At 36.1% G+C, this 18831-nt stretch overlaps 1 protein-coding gene across 6 annotated transcripts in view; it reads right to left on the bottom strand.

Moving 5' to 3' along the window:
• The window catches only part of LOC5573886 (calcium/calmodulin-dependent protein kinase kinase 1), a 471871-nt gene that overhangs the window by 11203 nt on the left and 441837 nt on the right, over window positions 1-18831 (bottom strand). For 5 of the 6 annotated variants that reach the window (XM_021853057.1, XM_021853055.1, XM_021853056.1 and 2 more), the window contains 2 exons: window positions 17516-17937; window positions 16632-16924 (listed from right to left, as the gene is read on the bottom strand). In XM_021853057.1, coding sequence (XP_021708749.1) covers window positions 16632-16924; window positions 17516-17937 — 715 coding nt within the window. The remainder of the gene's footprint in view (window positions 1-16631; window positions 16925-17515; window positions 17938-18831) is intronic. The other variant, XM_021853061.1, reaches the window with a different exon arrangement.

The following is an 18831-nucleotide window of genomic DNA, read 5'->3' as shown; positions in this document are numbered from 1 at the left end:
TTTATTTTGATGGAAGATTATACTCCTTGGAGAATTATTTATTCCATATCTTTCTTTGCACATCTTCTACATCTCTAAGTTTTCCATTTTCAAATTATGTTAGGCAAAACTTGACGATTTTCATGCATTCAGGTTTTTGTATCTTATATGAATTCTAATACACGATCAGAAACTGAGAGTTTCCTTAAAGATGACGTACACAGATAAAAATATGTAGCGTAAACAGAAGAGTATAATAAAAGTAAATCAAATTCAAGTATTGTTACAGCATCACGTTTAATTTTCAACTAAAGATGCTTGAATGTTACATGATCGTGCAAGTTTAAAGTGCATTCGATTGAAAAATAAGCGATTTGTCGTTGACATTTCAGTTTATTTTGATGCTCCAAATATGTGCATGAAAACAAACTGAAATTTTACAACATATTTTTAGCTGTGCAGGTCTGAGTAATTTGTTGTCATAGACATTTTTTTCTAACTAAAAATATATATGCGAAACAAAAACAAATATTTCAAAATCTTAAAAAGAATAAAACTACAAATTGAACTTTAACACTTCACTTTTGCAAAAAAATAAAATACAAAATATTGAAATTTCAATGTAGCGTAAACAGAAGAGTATAGTGAAAGTAAATCAAATTCAAGTTTTGTTACAGCATCACGTTTCATTTTCAACTAAAGATGCTTGAATGTTACATGATCGTGTAAATTTAAAGTGCATTCGATTGAAAAATAAGCGATTTGTCGTTGACATTTCAGTTTATTTTAATGCTCCAAATATGTGCATGAAAACAAACTGAAATTTACAACATATTTTTAGCTGTGTAGGTCTGAGTAATTTGTTGTCATAGACATTTTTTTCTAACTAAAAATATATATGCGAAACAAAAACAAATATTTCAAAATCTTAAAAAGAATAAAACTACAAATTGAACTGTATTTGCTCGCCTTACAAGTGATTTTAGTATTTTATTTTTTTGCAAAAGTGAAGTGTTAAAGTTCAATTTGTAGTTTTAAACATACTCTAATATTCCCTCCCCTAAATTTAATATAAAAAGTGTAGTTAAAAAGAATGTTTAAATTTTTCGTAGGAAAATTCTATTGATGGTGTAAGGACTGTTCATTTTATAAAGTGGACACTTTGTTTTTGCTATATCTTTTTTATTTATTAATAAAATTGTAATCGATTTTCTGTGCATCGTTCAACTATTATTCTACAATACTATTAAAATATAAGATCTTAGAAAATGCTTTTGGTTGAAGAGCCAAATAATTTTTCCAAAAACTCCTAAGAAAAGCTGTTCGTCAAAGTTTAACATTATTTTTCGCAAAACAAAAATCCTAATTTTTATGAACATATTGTATGTTTGTATCCTTTACTATTCTACAAAAGGTATAGCTTTAAAAAAAATCAACTATATTCCACCATTCTCTGACATTAGGTAACTTTAGTGATGCACCCATTTATGGCCAAATTTGCTGATACACCATCCTTTCACTCCCAGCAAAAGAGGAAAGTAAAAAGCGTGTTCAGAACTGGTCTGGTTTACTAAATAAACTATATTTGTGCAAACGAGAGCCAAATCGTGCGTTTAAACTAGAGTTACTGCGCACGTCCTGTAGCCTTAGGTGCAGGAGCCTCATTGCTTGCAAGCGCACGGGAGCGCTGTACATTGTGAGACCTTTTTTGGTGCGCCTCATTTTTCTTGAAATGTGTCTCACTGTGATCTCATGCGCTCCGTCACATGTGCTGTTTAAAATTTAGCGCAATAATTGATGTGATTACAAAAGTTTTCAACGAGGATCGAAATTGTAACTCTTGGATCGCGAGTCTTCGACCATATCATGTAGCCCATCTAGACACCTGCATAATAAGGCGAAAATAGTTGTAGAGGCTCTTCGTTACTAAGCAGTTGTTTCACAACTTGGATACCGATGGCGAGCCGTAGCGCCGAGCAGCGCATGAGACGAGTCTCCCCGAGAGCACATTACCTAGCGCGCGCTTTTAGAACTTTCGTGAGCCTCTGTCTAGCGCAGCACACTAGGATTCCGATGAGCTGAGAGACGGTTTGGTTGGAGGCTCGTTAGTACATTTATGTGCTCCTGAGAAATATGTAACTCTAGTTTAAACCACAGTCCTAAGCACAAATTTTACTGTTTATGGTAGTTTTACTAAAAAGTCTCATACTTTTAAAATCGTGTACGCATATTTATCGATCTGCAGCAAATTGTAAATGGTTTTCTCCGAAAATTTCAATTGGTAATCTCAGAATAACATATTACAAAAATAATAGGTGCAAAATGAAGTCGATTTTATTACAGCAGTGTTGCCAATTTTGATGATTGTCAATGTACTTTGAAAGGTCTTCTAAGAATAAAGCAATTGTGTATCTATTGTGCTTTAAATGTCACCTGGGGACTTAATAAGTAACTCTATGAAGGCGTAAGTTATTTTTCATATTAATACTATATTAGGACTTCCATCAGGACGTACTTTTAACCAAAAAATTCTACTCATACCGATCCCCTTCAATTTTAAAATGGTTTTCTCTAAAAATATAGGGGAAAAATGATGTTATTATATCTGTAAAATTGTTGTTCCAAAAATAACTTGATTTCTAGTTGATGATACTTTCAAAGAACAAGCCCTTTTTGAAAATAAAAAAAAATTGTCGAATTTTCCAGCCAATTTCTAACAATCATTGATTTTGATAACCTCCAAAAACCGACCGTTCTAATCGTTGTTCCATATTCGTGTGAAATTTAATTAATTTTGGAGAATTTTTATTATCACAACATTGTACAATACTAGTCAAACGATGCGCAGAAAACCGATTGAAATTTCATTGATAAATTAAAAAGATACAGCATGCACAAGGTGTCCACTTTATAAAATGAACAGTCCTTACAGTATTTTACGCACAACTTTATCGATACTACTCATTCTGAAATTTCTGAAGAAAATAAGGAAAACTCGGAATTTCATAAGAAAAATCCCTTTTTTACGTTCTGTTGCAGTGAAATTGAGGTGGTAAATTTTTTTGAATTTTATACATATAAGTTTTGGAATGGATATATTTTCATGTTTCAAGGTTTTCGAATGGATGAAAAAGCGTCTTCAGGAAGGTCACTTGGCTAAAATTTCTGGAAAACTTATTTCGATAATTTTAGAAATAACAGGTGATTGAAATGAAACATTAACGAATCTTAATAAGATTTGAAAAGCAGGAAGAGGATCAAAAGTGTATCGATTGTCGCAGTTTTAGTGAAAACTGATACAGAAGCCAGTAATAAACGCAAGACAATTAAACATTTGAAATTATAAATAACAAATTATTTTAATATTTTTCAATTATTGTAATATAAAGAGATATGTCGTAAAGTTTTGTTGATGATAGGAAATAAATAAAAACAATAGTTTTGCTGACATTGAAACGTTAATTGATATAATAGTTATTTCATGATTTTTTTATGGATATGTAAGTTGAGGATCTTTTTTGAAGTATCTAGATCGGTTTAAGTATTTCTAAATGATTTCAGGGTAACGTACTCTAAGCCTTCGTTACAAGATGATACTTACATTATTTCCTGTAGTATTTAAATTTACGTATTCGGTAAAACATTTGTGTCAAAATAGCATCAAAAAGATCAGAATTGATAAAGTATTTGACTCATCTTTGCTTAGGCCAAAACATCTTCTTGGCTAGTCTGTCTGAACACCGATCATATATGCTCCAAAATAAAAATTGATTAACATTTTCATCAGTGCGCATCGTACCTTCGTGCTGTGCGTACACGAATTCTCTCTGTTCTGGGAAGCTTTCTTAAAAACTACCTAAAGCAATAGAATAGTACTTTTCAGTGCTACAAAAACAGTACTTTACAGTACTATTTTGTCTACTATTGATCCCTTTACGACCCTTGTTTGGACCCGTGCCTTCGATTTTTCGTTGGACCCGTTGGCGAGAGCTAGCGGTGGTAATCCTTCTTGGACACCGTCTTGGGAAAAAACCTCTTAGGAGGTCACGTCTTCTTTCATTTTTTTTTCACTAAACATTGTTGCAACTACAAACAAAAGGAAGGGTGAATCTCTAAATTCACAACTTCCTTCCAAAGAAGTGCGATTTAAAACTGTCACTAAACGTGGCAAGAATGGAAGAAAGGACGTTTCTCCGGAATGCGAACTTTCTTCCAAGGGTGAAATGAATAATGTTGATAATTGTATCGAAATCAGCAATCAGTTCGATGCTCTAGAAAAATTTTCCGAACATCAAATCGAAGCAGCCTTTAGCCCAGGCTCTTAGATTTAAGTGAGGAAGCAAAGAATGCTGCCTATCGTGGTCAGTTGTTCCGAATTTGGGCGATCTAAGCAGGAGATCTTGAACTCCATTAGGGGAATCAAGGTTTCCTTCCAAATCGCAAAGAAAGGAGACTGTCGCGTTTTGCCGGAAGCTCTTAAAGATCGCGAACTTCTTCTCAAACATCTTGAAGAGAAGAAGCACATTTTTTTTACTTATGACGACAAAATTGAACGTTTGTTCAAAGTTGTATTGAAAGGTCTCTCAAGTGACAATAAGCCACCTGAAGAGATGAAAAATGGAATAAATGATTTACTTGGATTTTCCCCAGTCCAAGTAATCATTACGAACCTCCGTTGTGTTCGGACGCGCTGTCTCGGCGCTCTTGTACCGTTTTGTCTCAAATTCCGAACAGACTCATATTCCGAACACTCGGTTTTTGTATGGCGATTGGTTTGAAATGTTTCACTGAAATATGTCATCAAATAACCCGGAAATGGCAGTCAATTGCAATTAAATTTTAATGTCTACCAATCAATTTTATACCTCGGGAGTAGTGATGATTCTCAAGTTCGAGACCAGTAGAACTAGCTCAGATAAATTTATTTCCGAAATTATTCATTTTAATATGATTTATTCGCGCTGTTCGGAATTTGAATCAAGGTGTTCGGAATATGAGACAGAATGATTAAGGTGTTCGGCATTTGAATCAAAATGTTGTTCCACACTTTTACGTAAAAACAATACTAAATAAGTTTAAATAAACAATTTTATCAGCAAACCCAACAGCTAGCAGTTAGACTTTGTGAAGAAATTAAAATATTCACAAATATCAGCTAATTTATGCCTATCAGATGCATTTGAAGTCACGGTTGGCCTTAAGTGTTCGGAATATGAGTCAAAACGGTATATATTTTTACCTTTTAACTTTTTTTTTTTTTAATAAACATTTTTATTTGACCCGCACGCGCACCTCGTGTAAGCTTTTAATTTACATTTTTTTTATCGACGCGTGTGCAAAATGAAGTGTGGTGTTGTGAACTGTACACAAAACGACAATCGTTTTCTTTGGCGCTGCCAAGGCAACTGTAAGCGGACCTATCACGCTGCCTGCATTGGCGTACAACGACACCACGAAGAAATTTTACGTACCTTCATGCTTCCTTTGTGCCAAGACTGTCAGGATAAATTCATTCCTGAATTTAATCTTAATGAACTGTCCACATCTTTCAAACATATCTCGGAAAGTATTGGACATTCATTGACAGCAAACCACAAATTAGCAACTAATTTTAATAGCCTTAGTGCTATGCACGACGAAACGCTGGCACATTTTGAACAAATGCTGAGCGAAATTAAACGGAGCATTTCCATCGTCAACAGTAGCAGCAAGACAAGTGCCGCAGAAATAAAACATCAACTATCGGCACTTCTTGACACACCTCCAACAGACCCATGCGCTGCTGTAGAAAAAGCGGTCAAATCAGCAGCAACCGCAGCAGTAGAAGAAATAATAATATCAACATCAGCTGCAGCGCACTCCATTGACCAACTGCCCCAATTAATTAATGACTTGGTCGACAAAAATGCCATTCTAGCTTCCGATGTAAAATCGCACATCGAAGAAATGGCAAAAACATTTTCGGCGACACATACACATACATGTGAACCAATAATGGCAAACAACTTAGCCAATGAATTGGGGGACATCATCAAACCCTCCCCCAGCTGGCGCATGCTAGGCAATAAAAAAGTATGGAAGCATGACTGGACTGAATATGACGCTAAACAGCGTTCACGTCGTACACAAGAAAAGAAGGAAAAGAAGGCCAGAGGAAGGAGGAAACAACGCCAGGAAATTTACGCCAGGAATCAAATCCACCGAAACATCAACAACAACAATAACAACAACAACAGCAACAACTACAACTACAACTACAACAACAACAACAATGGCAATAACAAAAACAACAACAACAGAAGCATCAGTAACATCAACAACAGCAGCAATAGCAGAAATAACAGTACCATCAGCAACATCAACGACAGCAACCACAATATCGACAAAAGTACTACTAACAACACAGAAATCACTTCAACGCACATGAATTCTGTGCGTGGAAATTCGTCATTACCATTGGACAAAGAACTTTTGGCAGCGGCACGTGTACAATTTTCTCAGCCGCCAAAGAAGGACAATGGACCGAAATTCATAAATTTCCAAAAAGGGGAAACCATCAACCCTTATCGCCCTGAAAAACCTGCCAGGCTTGAAAACCCTCCACTTTTTGACCCCATGCGTCCACCTATAGTCAGACTCACGGAAGAATCTGCAGCCGGGGACCAACGCTTCCTGAAAGCACGTCTACGGGACCCGAAAATCATGGACATAGTGCGGACCTATCTTTCATTCTTGCATGACCAGACCCCTTCAACATGTATTCGTGGACTTACCAAAACTAGCGCATCTTTGACATTAGCAGCAGAAGGACTACCAGCGGACACTAATCTTTTGCGCGAAATTTTCTTGGACGTTCACGAAGAACTCGGAATTTCGCGAAGCGACGCCTTAGAGGACTTGAAGTCGTACCGGGCATTCTTATCCAGCGAGCGCATACAGCGACTGCAGCTTACCAGGGAGAGTGCTAATAAATTTTACTCAGCCGGCTTACAAAATTTTCGAAAATAAAGACGCATTCCTTGGAAGCAGACATCACTGACGTCTCCACAACATCCACCCTACACACGCTACCTGACGCACATAGTAATGTAAGTATTACAAATAATCCAAAAATTTCTTTGTCAGAATGCGACTGAAATTCTGGTATATTGCCAAAATGAAGGAAATTCATCAAAAACTTTTATCTTCTTCTTTCAATATAATTCTTGGAACCGAAACTAGCTGGGACGAAAGCGTAAGAAGCGAAGAAATTTTTGGAAACAATTTTAATGTATTTCGGCACGACCGAAATTTGCAACACTGTAATAAGAAGTCCGGTGGTGGAGTTCTCATAGCCATTAATGCAGACTTTACTTCTGAAGAAATTGAAACTTTCAAACACAAAGAATTCGAAAATGTTTGGGCTAAAGCTCTAATTAATGGAGAAACGCATATTTTTTCATCCGTGTATTTTCCACCTGAACACGCTAACAAACATTCTTTTGAATTATTTTTCAAAATTGTCGAAACTATTATTTCAAATATGGAACCTGAAGTAAAACTGCATATTTATGGCGACTCCAACCAACGCAATGCCGACTTCATTACAGACAATGAAAATGAATCACTTTTACTCCCAGTCGTAGGCGAAGACAGTACTTTACAATTTTTATTCGACAAAACATCATATTTTGGCCTAAATCAAATTAATCACGTAAAAAACCAGCAAAATTCTTACTTGGACCTCTTATTTACAAATTGCACTGAAGATTTCTGTGTGTATACATCATTATCACCTCTATGGAAAAATGAAGTATTTCACACAGCAATTGAATATTCAATCTTCATACATAAAACTTCTCTCCCCAGCGACTGGGAGTACGAGGAAGTGCTGGAATACAATAAAGCAAATTACAAAGAAGCCAAACGTAGACTATGTACAATTAATTGGCAACATATCATAAGTATTGATGGAAATGTCGACACCGAAGTAGACAAGTTCCATTCAATTATTCAACAAATAATTAATGAAACTGTGCCAACAAGAAGAAAAAGACGAATACAAAATAACAAATTACCGGTGTGGTTTAGCCCACATCTGAAAAACCTAAAGAACAAGAAACAGAAAGCGCATAAATTATACAAAAAAGAAAATACTGCCACCAACTTACAAAATTATCATGACACATGTAACCAACTCAACTCAGCCATTAACTCCGCACATGAAGAATATAATCGTAAGGTCGAATCCGAAGTCAAATCATGTCCTAAAAACTTTTTTAATTATGTAAACACACAATTAAAAAGTAGCTATTTCCCTTCGCGAATGCATTTTGACGGAAACGTAGGTGAAAACTCTTCCGATATCTGCAACCTCTTTGCAGATTTCTTTCAAGAAGTGTATACCACCTACTCTGAAGAAGACCGCGACCGCAATTTCTTTTCTTTTTTCCCAGAAATTTCTAGTAGTATATCTATTGAAAAACTATCACAACAAGAAATCTTATCGGCACTAAAAAACCTGGACGCAACTAAGGGTGCAGGACCGGATGGCATTGCACCCGTGTTCTTCAAAAATCTCTCAGAAAAACTTACCCTTCCCTTAGAACGCCTTTTCAACATGTCTCTAAATAATGGAAAATTCCCAGTAGCTTGGAAATCCTCATATTTGGTGCCTGTTTTCAAATCAGGTACAAAATCTGACATAAGGAACTATCGCGGAATTGCCATTATCTCATGTATTCCCAAACTCTTCGAATCTCTCGTAAACGACAAAATTTTCCAGCAAGTAAAAAACCAAATTACTTGTAGGCAGCATGGCTTTTTTAAAGGCCGCTCAACATCTTCCAATCTGCTAGAATTTGTATCTTTTATTCTCAACGCAATTGACAATGGCAAGCACGTAGAAGCCCTCTACACTGACTTCAGTAAGGCATTTGACCGAATTGACATACCATTATTAATCTTCAAATTGCAGAAAATAGGAATGGAGCCAGGACTCTTGAGTTGGATCCAGTCATATCTATCACATAGGAAACAAATTGTGCGCTTTCAAAATAAATTATCAGCACCCATTTCTGTAACCTCTGGAGTACCTCAAGGTTCTCATTTAGGCCCACTTCTTTTTATTTTGTATGTAAACGACATTTCCTTTTTACTTAGAAAAATAAAATTTCTCATATATGCAGACGACATGAAGCTCTTCATGGAAGTAAGTAATTCTAGCGAAGCAGAAGAATTCCAGAATGACATTAACTTATTCTTCACTTGGTGCCAAAAAAGTTTACTTCAGCTCAATATCAAAAAATGTAATTCAATAGCATTTAGTCGAAAATATGTAACACCACCAATTGAAGTATTTTTAGGAAATCAAGTAGTGCAGAAGTGTAAAATTGTAAGGGATTTGGGCGTAATCCTAGACTCTAAACTCACTTTTGTAGAATATTATAATTCCATAATAAACAAAGCAAACAGCATGCTTGGCTTCATTAAGAGGTTCAGCAACAATTTTCAAGACCCATATACTATCAAACTATTGTATACTACATATGTAAGACCAATTCTGGAATACTGTCACCTATCATGTTGTACACGAAGAACGCATAGAATCAGTACAGAAGCAATTCCTTTTATACGCCCTTCGGAAATTGAATTGGACTGTGCTGCCACTTCCGTCGTATGAAGCACGCTGCATGTTCATCAACTTGGAAACACTTAAGCAACGCCGGGAATTCACAATGATTCTCTTTATAAACAACATTATTTCGAACCGTGTAGACTCCGCTGCACTTCTTTCTCAACTAAACTTCTACACACCCTCTCGGCATTTAAGAACAAGAAAATTATTTTCAGAAAAATCATGCAGAACGCATTATGCTCAAAACGGACCAATAAACCGTATGATGCGTCAGTATAATGTACATTGCGAATTCATTGGCATTACTATGTCCAAAGAGCAGCTTAAAACACAACTAAAGAACAATAGAAGTAATCCATAGCATGTAAGAAAGTATTGTAATTATTGTATGTAGTCTACCTATGCTTGACGAAATAAATAAATAAATAAATAAATTATGAAAAAGAGAACCCAATCTGGCATTGTTCGGAAAGGGCTTTCCCAAGAATATTATTTAGTTCACTTTAACAAAAAAGAACTAAATAATATTAAAGCTTTAGAAAAAGCAAAACTTTTGTTCGATGTCCGTGTGACATGGGAACATTTTCAGAAACCTGGAGGAAATTACCAGAACCCCACTCAGTGCCGTCGGTGCCAAAAGTGGGGTCATGGTACAAAAATTGTCGCATGGGTGCTAAATGCATGATTTGCGAAGGTTCTTCTCACGCTAAGGACGTTTGTCCAGTGAAGGAAGATACCGATACGTTCTTATACGCCAATTGCAAGGGCAATCATAAGTCAAATTTTTGGTCTTGCCCTTCGCGCAAGAGAGTCGTTGAGGATCGTGCCAGGCAGATGAAAGATAATATCCGTTACGATAACGGTCGTTTCCGGAATTTGCCTGGTAGAGTATCGAACAATGCTCATTTTTCAGTAAACGATCGCTTGATTAGGAATCATACCCATCAGAAAGATCATAATCATGCTCATTCACAAACTAGTTTTAATCCGTCGGGTAGCCGTTCGAATCTTTCAATTTCGAATGTCTACCCACGAGAAATCCTTTGCCGATATCGTAGCATGTAATTTGAACTCCTCCCCTATTCGTACTATGAGTAACCGTTCTACTTGTTTCAAATCAAATGAAAAAAACCATACCTGCCTATATGCCTTTGCAATGCTCTGAACAGCAAGTTAATTTGCTCCAAACTGACTTGCGAAAATTGACTCGCAACAATTCAAATTTCTTTGTCATTTGGTGACTTTAATGCCAAACATCGGTCATGGAATAATTCACAAAGTAATTCAAACGGCAGAAGTTTATTTGATGAGTGCTCTTCAGGATATTTCTCAATTCAATACCCTGATAGCCCTACATGTTTTTCCTCTTCTAGAAATCCATCTACGATTGACTTGGTCTTAACCGACTCTAGTGATCTTTGTAGCCAATTAGTTACTCATGCTGATTTTGATTCTGATCATGTCCTTGTTACATTTCAAATATCCCATGAAGCGATTCTCAATCCTATCAGCTCCACTTTCAATTATTTTCGAGCCGACTGGTATATATGTGAAACGTATATTGACTCTAATTTTGATGTTAACATTTCATTACAAACGAAACTTGATATTGACAATGCTCTTGAAACATTAACAAATTCCATTGTTGAAGCCAGGAGCATTGCATTTCCAAAATTTGAAATCGTGATTACGGACGATGATCTTAAACTCTTGATCCGCCTTAAAACGTGAGGAGAACGCAATTTGAGCGCACTCGCGATCCTGCTACAAAAATTATATGGCAGAATTTGCAGAAAGAAATCAAGAAACGTTTTGCACAATTAGGAAACAAAAATTTTGAAAATAAGATTTCTCAATTGGACGCTGGCTCTAAGCCCTTTTGGAAATTATCTAAAATTTTGAAAAAAAAAACTCAGAATTCAATGCCGAAATAGGAAAACACATTATTACTAACTAATTGCGAAAAAGCTCAAAAACTTGCTATGCAGTTTGAAAGCGCGCACAATTTTAATTTAGAACTTACTAGTCCAATTGAAAATTAAGTTACTCAGGACTTCGAAAATATTCTCAATCAAGAGAACGTTTTCGAAAATGCCTGTGAGACTGATTTGGACGAAGTGAGAACTATTATTAAAAAAATCAAAAATATGAAAGATGATGGAATTTTCTACATCCTCGTCAAGAAACTTCCAGAAAGTAGCTTATCATTTTTAGTTGATATATTTAACAAATGTTTTCGATTAGCATATTTTCCTGACAAATGGAAAAATGCTAAGGTTGTTCCAATTTTAAAACAATTTTAAAAAATCCTGCAGAAGCTTCTAGCTATCGTCCAATCAGTTTGCTGTCCTCCATCAGGAAACTTTTTGAAAAGGTTATTTTGAACAGAATGATGGCCCACATCAACGAAAATTCAATTTTCGTCAATGAATAGTTCGGATTCCGCCATGGACATTCGACCACTCATCAACTTTTACGTGTAACAAATTTGACCTGTTCCAACAAATCTGAAGGCTATTCTACTGGTCTTGTGTTTGGCATGAAGGTTTGATCGTAAAATTAAAAAAACTTTAATTTTGCAACATACATTGTTAGAATAATTCAAAGATATCTGTCAAATCGTACACTTCAGGTTAATTATCAGAACTCCAGATCTGAAAGACTTCCTGTAAGAGCTGGTGTTCCTCAAGGCAGCATTTTGGGACCAATATTATAAAATGTTTTCACATCTGACTTACCTGAGTTTCCTCAGGGATGTCATAAATCTTTGCTTGCGGATGACACCGGCCCACAGTGGCCCAAAGCTGGCCAAAAGTCAAAAAATTGAAGTGTGCAAATTCCTTCTCGAATATTTTTTCTTGATTTCTTCATTATTGAATATCAATTACCCAAAGTTTCAGATCGATCGGTGTATATTCCGATTTTTCACAGCATGCGACATGGTGAGATGTCAGATGAAATAGACCCTTTTGAATTTTTCAAATTTCGTGAAGGTTGTTCTATATAAATTGCAGTTTCTGTACTAAATCATGACCAAACCTTTCTTTTAAGTAAGTGCGACATCAACATTTCCTTCCCCTTTCCCAAGTTACGGTAAAGATGGGCGTGACCGGGAATAGCGATATTCATGCTTTTAGTTTTCTTGTTTATGATTTGAACAAGGTATACTCCCCTGCCTTGTTCTTGAAAGTAGTCAGAATGAGATTATTAAAAAGAAACATGAATGTTGCTAGTATCCAATCTACGAAGTATACCGTAACTACGCTAACGCTAACGCTAAATCATGACCAAACCTTTCTTAATAGGTCTCATTCAAAAGAATATATCTTAGGCTTTGTTTTGAAGATATTTCAAACCATATTTGACTTGTTTACTATTTGATAATGTCAAGAAGTGTATAACATAGAGCTCCTTATAAAATAAGGTATTTTTTCAAAGGTAGTGCAAGATATCTGGGAAACGCTCTAAAATGATCATTTACCTCTCAATTTGTGGCAAATATTCCATAGTATTCGATGTACTATGGCTGCACTTGCACTTTTTTGCGCCAAGATAAGAAAAAAATATTTTAAGTTTCACTACGAATCAGCCTATTAGACCATCATACTTGATATAAATATCGCATTGTATACCTTTTTAAGCTCTCGAATAGATTCAAAAACCACCTCGAGCTAGCCCACGATATTGGCATCAAAATAATGACGTTTCGTTTGATTTTGATCTGGATACGCATTTTATTAATTGAATTACAAAAATGTGCTATTTTAAACAAATTCTGTCAAATGTACCGAAAATATAGATTTTCTGTTTCAGCGATAGAAATATCAAATTACCTCTTAAAATCAAGTTTTGTCAATTAATTTTCGAACGTTTTGAGTGAGAATTGTACTTTTGGCCAGCATTTGTATGGGATGCGGCCACTGTGCGGCCTCTCCGTCAAAGGACGAAGTCTGCGTGTCATCTGTAGTCGATTGCAAAAAAGTTTTGATATATTTTCTTCATACTTGCAAAAATGGAAGATTTGTCCTAATGCTTCCAAAACTCAACTTATAATATTCCCACATAAATCAAAAGCTCTTTATTTGAAACCTTCAAGTAGACATGTTGTCACGATGCGAGGGGTTCCAATAAATTGGTCAGATGAAGTTAAGTATCTAGGGCTCATGCTAGATAAGAATTTAACTTTCAAAAATCACATTGAAGGAATTCAAGCCAAATGTAATAAATATGTAAAATGTCTCTATCCCCTTATTAATCGAAAATCAAAACTTTGTCTTAAGAACAAGCTTTTGATATTCAAACAAATTTTCAGGCCAGCCATGTTGTATGCTGTACCAATATGGACTAGCTGTTGTAATACCAGGAAGAAAGCTCTGCAGAGAATTCAAAATAAAATTTTGAAAATGATTCTGAAGCTTCTTCCCTGGTATAGTACCAATGAGTTACATAGAATATCCAATGTTGAAACATTGGAACAAATGTCAAATAAAATAATTAATAATTTCAGACAAAGATCGTTACAATCTTCTATTGCCACGATAATGCGTTATATGTTTAGGTTAAGTTAGGTTAAGTAAATTGGAAACGTTATTTTTTTCTCTTATAAGCAGGTGAAATCAACTCACCTGTAAAAATTGAACTGCTACGGCAAATGAAATGTAATATGTTGTTAACAAAATGTTAAACTTGTTTTACCAAATAAGGATGATAGTATTGTCTAATAACACAGAACACCTAGATATAAGAAATGAATGTAATGTTAAGAATGATAGGGGAACATGGTCCAATTCGGACCTAGTAACAGTTTTTTGGCCATATCTTTTCAGCACGATAAATGGCATGAAAAGTTTTTTGTTTTCGAGAAAGCGCAATTCAGCGCGCACATTTTTCTCTCAGAGAGTTTTGTGATAGCTCCTACCAGGACATGGCTAGACATGTTTGAACCAACTTCTCCAAAAGGTCCGAATTGGGCCAACCCTGTTCCAATTCGGACCCCCCATGTTCTAATTTGGACCACCCTATATTTCATCGTTATTTGCAATGTTAGTAACAAAAGATTACTCAGAATTGTTTGGTATCAAAGCTTATTGAACTTTTTCTGCAAGCGCAAGCATAAAAAATGAACTCAATGTATGAGAAATTTCAAACTAATTCGAGTCAGAACAAGCTCAAGTGAAATATGAATTTCATTAAAAAATATGTCGGAAACTTGTTCAAAATTGGGTACGGTCAACTATTCCTGACTCGATTTTGAACAGACTATCGTGTATGGGAGCTATCGAGAAGAAGTACATATATTTTCAAATTTTAGAGCTTTTTTTATTTATTTTGACAAAATACATTCGAAAAAGTAATTTTGAAGTTGAATATTGTAAAATTTTCCACACATTGAAACTTTGCTATGAAATATCGGGTTGAAAAGGTGAACTTGTATGGGAAACTGAAACAGACAACAAACAGACTCGAAGTCTCGGAAATTCAAGTTTGAGAAGTACCTACTTATATTTATGGATTGAAGTACACTATATTGAAGGGATTGCGTTTTCCTTCGAGCTTGTGAACAAAAACACAGTAAATCGGATAAGGGATAGTTGACTGTATTGTTCTTATATACTACTCGTAAACGTTTTTTATAGCGTATTGCCAAACTATTTTGGATAAAGCTTGGCTGTGGTATTGATAAAGATGCTTTTCAAGTTGCTGATTTATTGATTCCTTTAGTTTTTGGTAATCTACCTAATTTCTTAGATTTTTTGCGAAGCCATTTTCTTGACCGCAACAGAAACAAAGGCACTATTAATCAATATTACAACTTCTGTGATTTTCAATTGAGTCGGGAAGATTTTCACGGGGTGGAGCTCTTAGAATAGACTGAGTACACGTTGAAAAACAAGAGGTCCGTATTGAACCATATCAATAGGTCCGGATTGGACCAACACACATTTTGAGATTTTCAAACTCGTTGAGCACAAACGGTGCATAGACATATCAAAACCATATGGTCAGATGAAAGCTTAGGCTAGGGTGATTCGATTATAAAATAACACAGAGAGATTGGATAATTATTGTCGCTTATAGAAGCTTGGAAATAACGCCAACCGACAGTACACCTGAGCACTTCAAAACAATAAACTAATATAAAAATCAAACGTAATAACTGTAAGGCGTCAAATTTATTGTGTTAGATCTAAGCCAAACGGTGAGCAGAAAAACGGTACCCACGATCTTTACAGTAGCGCCAGTATTGAGAAATGCTTGATGGTCCGAATTAGAACAGGGTCCGAATTGGACCAGGTTCCCCTACTAATAAAGGAATAATAAAAAAAGACTTTACGACGAATTTAAAATTTACACAAATATCAGCTAATTTATGCCTATCAGATGCATTTGAAGTCACCGTTGGCCTTAAGTGTTCGGAATATGAGTCAAAACGGTAATCATCATCATCAAAACCTAAAAGGCAGTTTTTTAATGCAAAATGGATAAAGTTTACATGGAAATATGATAACTGGGTTTTGGCTGCCGAATAGATTACAGTAAATACATTTTCATGTAGGTTTTCTTGGTTTTGAACAAAAAACAGCTTTTGAAAATTTTCTAGAATCAATTACAGATGCTGTGTCTTTAAAGAATAATCCTGGAGTGGTGATTAGAGAAACTCCTTGAAGAATATATAAAATAATACATAATGTGATATTCTTGGTTACATTCTTAGGAAATTAATAGAGCTTTATCTTATAAGCTTCTTTGGCAAATTACTCGATAAGTTTTCTCCAATATAATCTGCTGGCAATATTCCTAGCAAAACCTTTTTGAGATTCGTAACCGACTTTCGGCAGGTTCCTCGCTAGATCTATTACAGACTGATGATAAAATCTTCTAATAATTTCTGGTGAGATTTCAAAACCCTCCAAACATTTTCAGATAAGTTCATCATGACGCAATTATTTAATTAATTGTATCAAAGACCCCGTTCTGGCTACGTCCACGGTGGAAAGCAAAGTGAAAATTTAATTAAATGAACACTCTAGCTCACCTGGCCAATCTGATCCAGCAGTTTGTATTGGTTGAGCTGCAGAAAGCTTCCGGACTGTTCGATGGAGACCCGTCTGGATTCGCGCAAGGGCGTTCGCCGGCGGCCACTTCTCGGACTTCCGTAGGGGCTGTTGTACGGACTATACGGCACATTGGGATAGATGGGTCTAGTTTGATCCAGGGGTTGCAGCTTGGGAAGCACACGGCCTTTGAAGGTCACCCCGGCCGTGTTGATCTCCAGCTGGGACTCGGTCCTATTGCTTGCCTCCAACAGATCATCGTTGTCTACCAGATCTAGAGATTGAGTTTTCGGTAAGATTTTAATGTGTTGCGTCATAAACCGGACACTGTGGGAAAGGGTTGTGGTGGAATGGCCGGATGGCGGTGGGTTATGGGGATGGTTGAGGTGGTGTTGGGGGTGGTACTGGTGGTAGTGGAAGTGAGTGGGTGGTTTGCTTGAGCATGCGACGGCGGCAGAAGCAGTGACGGCTACGGTGGTTGCTGTAGACACTTCTGTAGATGCAGCAGCCCCATAGAGATGGCCATTGTTAGTTGGGGTTTCAGTCGTAATTGAAGGCAAAGGTGGTTTAACAATTGGGTGACAAGTATCATACATGGTGACGGAGGATACGGGCTTGCAGGTCCCTTCGGATGGCTGAGCAGGTGGTGGAACGAAGATGGGATTATGTTTATTGTTAGGATAGTTAGTTGAGCTTTCATGGTGATTAGTACAGAAGATGATTTTTAATGGGTCTTCCGATGTGGTCGTTATTATCGTTGGGGTCACAACAACTGGTGATGACTTCGTTGTATAATATTTGCTGGTTTGATTAGTTGAGGCAATGGTAACACTCGAATTGACGCATGACTTCGCTGTATCGGTACCTGTTTTGGGCATTTTCGCTTCTCCTGGGTCTACGACCGTGGATTTATCTACTGGCTGACTATTAACGCTAGGTGAATTGGTTGCTACTGCATCTACTTGACTATTCGCTGACTGCTTGTCACTATTGCTATTAAAGCTTATGTTTTCAAAACTTTTGATTTCGCTATCTAGGAGATTGTGCTGTTGACTTTGGATGCTCTGCTCAACTACGTAATCGAAGAGTAATGCGGGTGGTGGCGGTGGGTCAGGTGGTCTGGTGAATTGCAAACATTTCATGCTAGTAGTATTATTATTGTTTAGGAACTTTCGATCCAGATCCACGTCCAAACTGCCGCACTTTCGGTCGGCCTCCGTAGTGGTGCTGTCTACGGTTGGTATGATGCTGTGCGCCAAGGTTCCTTCCATTTCCAAAGTCTGGTGCCTATATAGGAAAAGAAAATAGAAATAAAATAATTAAACATGAGAAGTATACAGTATGATTTTGTGTTGAATTCGTAACGGACTTGATTTTATTGATTAAGTATAAAAACATTTATTTTTTTGTTTTTTTTTGTGGATTGACCGAAGACAACTGTTTCAATAACAGGTTTGGGCTCTCGAAAAAAAATCGATATGTATGAAGTGGAAGTTGAACCCCAGACTATTGAAACAGGATCCGGATAATCCTAGCAGTAAAGCGCAGCTATTCAGCAAGACCATGCTGACGATCGTGGATTCGAATTCCAAGACGAATTCGAAGACCTTTCAATAATGGAAATTTTCTCGATTCCCAGGGCTTAGAGTATATTCGTACCTGCCAAACGTTTTAAAAATGCGAAAATTTGTGGTGAATGTTTTCAGTTAATAACTGAGAAAGTGCTCATAAGAACGCTCATAAGAAAGATGAGAAGCAGGCTCAGTCCTAGTTGGTACTTAACGAAGAAGACAAAGAAGAAGAAGATATAACGTGATTGTTGAAGTATTTGACCAAAAGTTACTCAAAAATACTAAGTTGTGCATCAGTTTCTATTAAAATTGGGGCGTAAAGCCAGAAAGAAGAAGAAAATAAACTACTGAATAATAAATTTACTAAAAAATTTGAGAAAATATCGCTCAAAGTTTATAGTTCATCTTTTCATACAAATGTTTATAATTATCTAGTATTTTTCTACATGAAAAAATGAATACAAGGTACGTGTTTAAAATATGGCCATAGTAGTTCTTTATTACGCCAAGTAAGATATAGGATATATCCTGAAGTTGATACACTGGTACACTTTCCGTATTCATCCCTACTGCACAGATTATTCATTTTTCATATAAAACATGAACATAA

This window comes from Aedes aegypti, chromosome 3, assembly GCF_002204515.2.
Source record: "Aedes aegypti strain LVP_AGWG chromosome 3, AaegL5.0 Primary Assembly, whole genome shotgun sequence".
Classification (NCBI taxonomy): Eukaryota; Metazoa; Arthropoda; class Insecta; order Diptera; family Culicidae; genus Aedes; species Aedes aegypti.
This window is presented reverse-complemented; position numbering and strand designations above follow the sequence as displayed.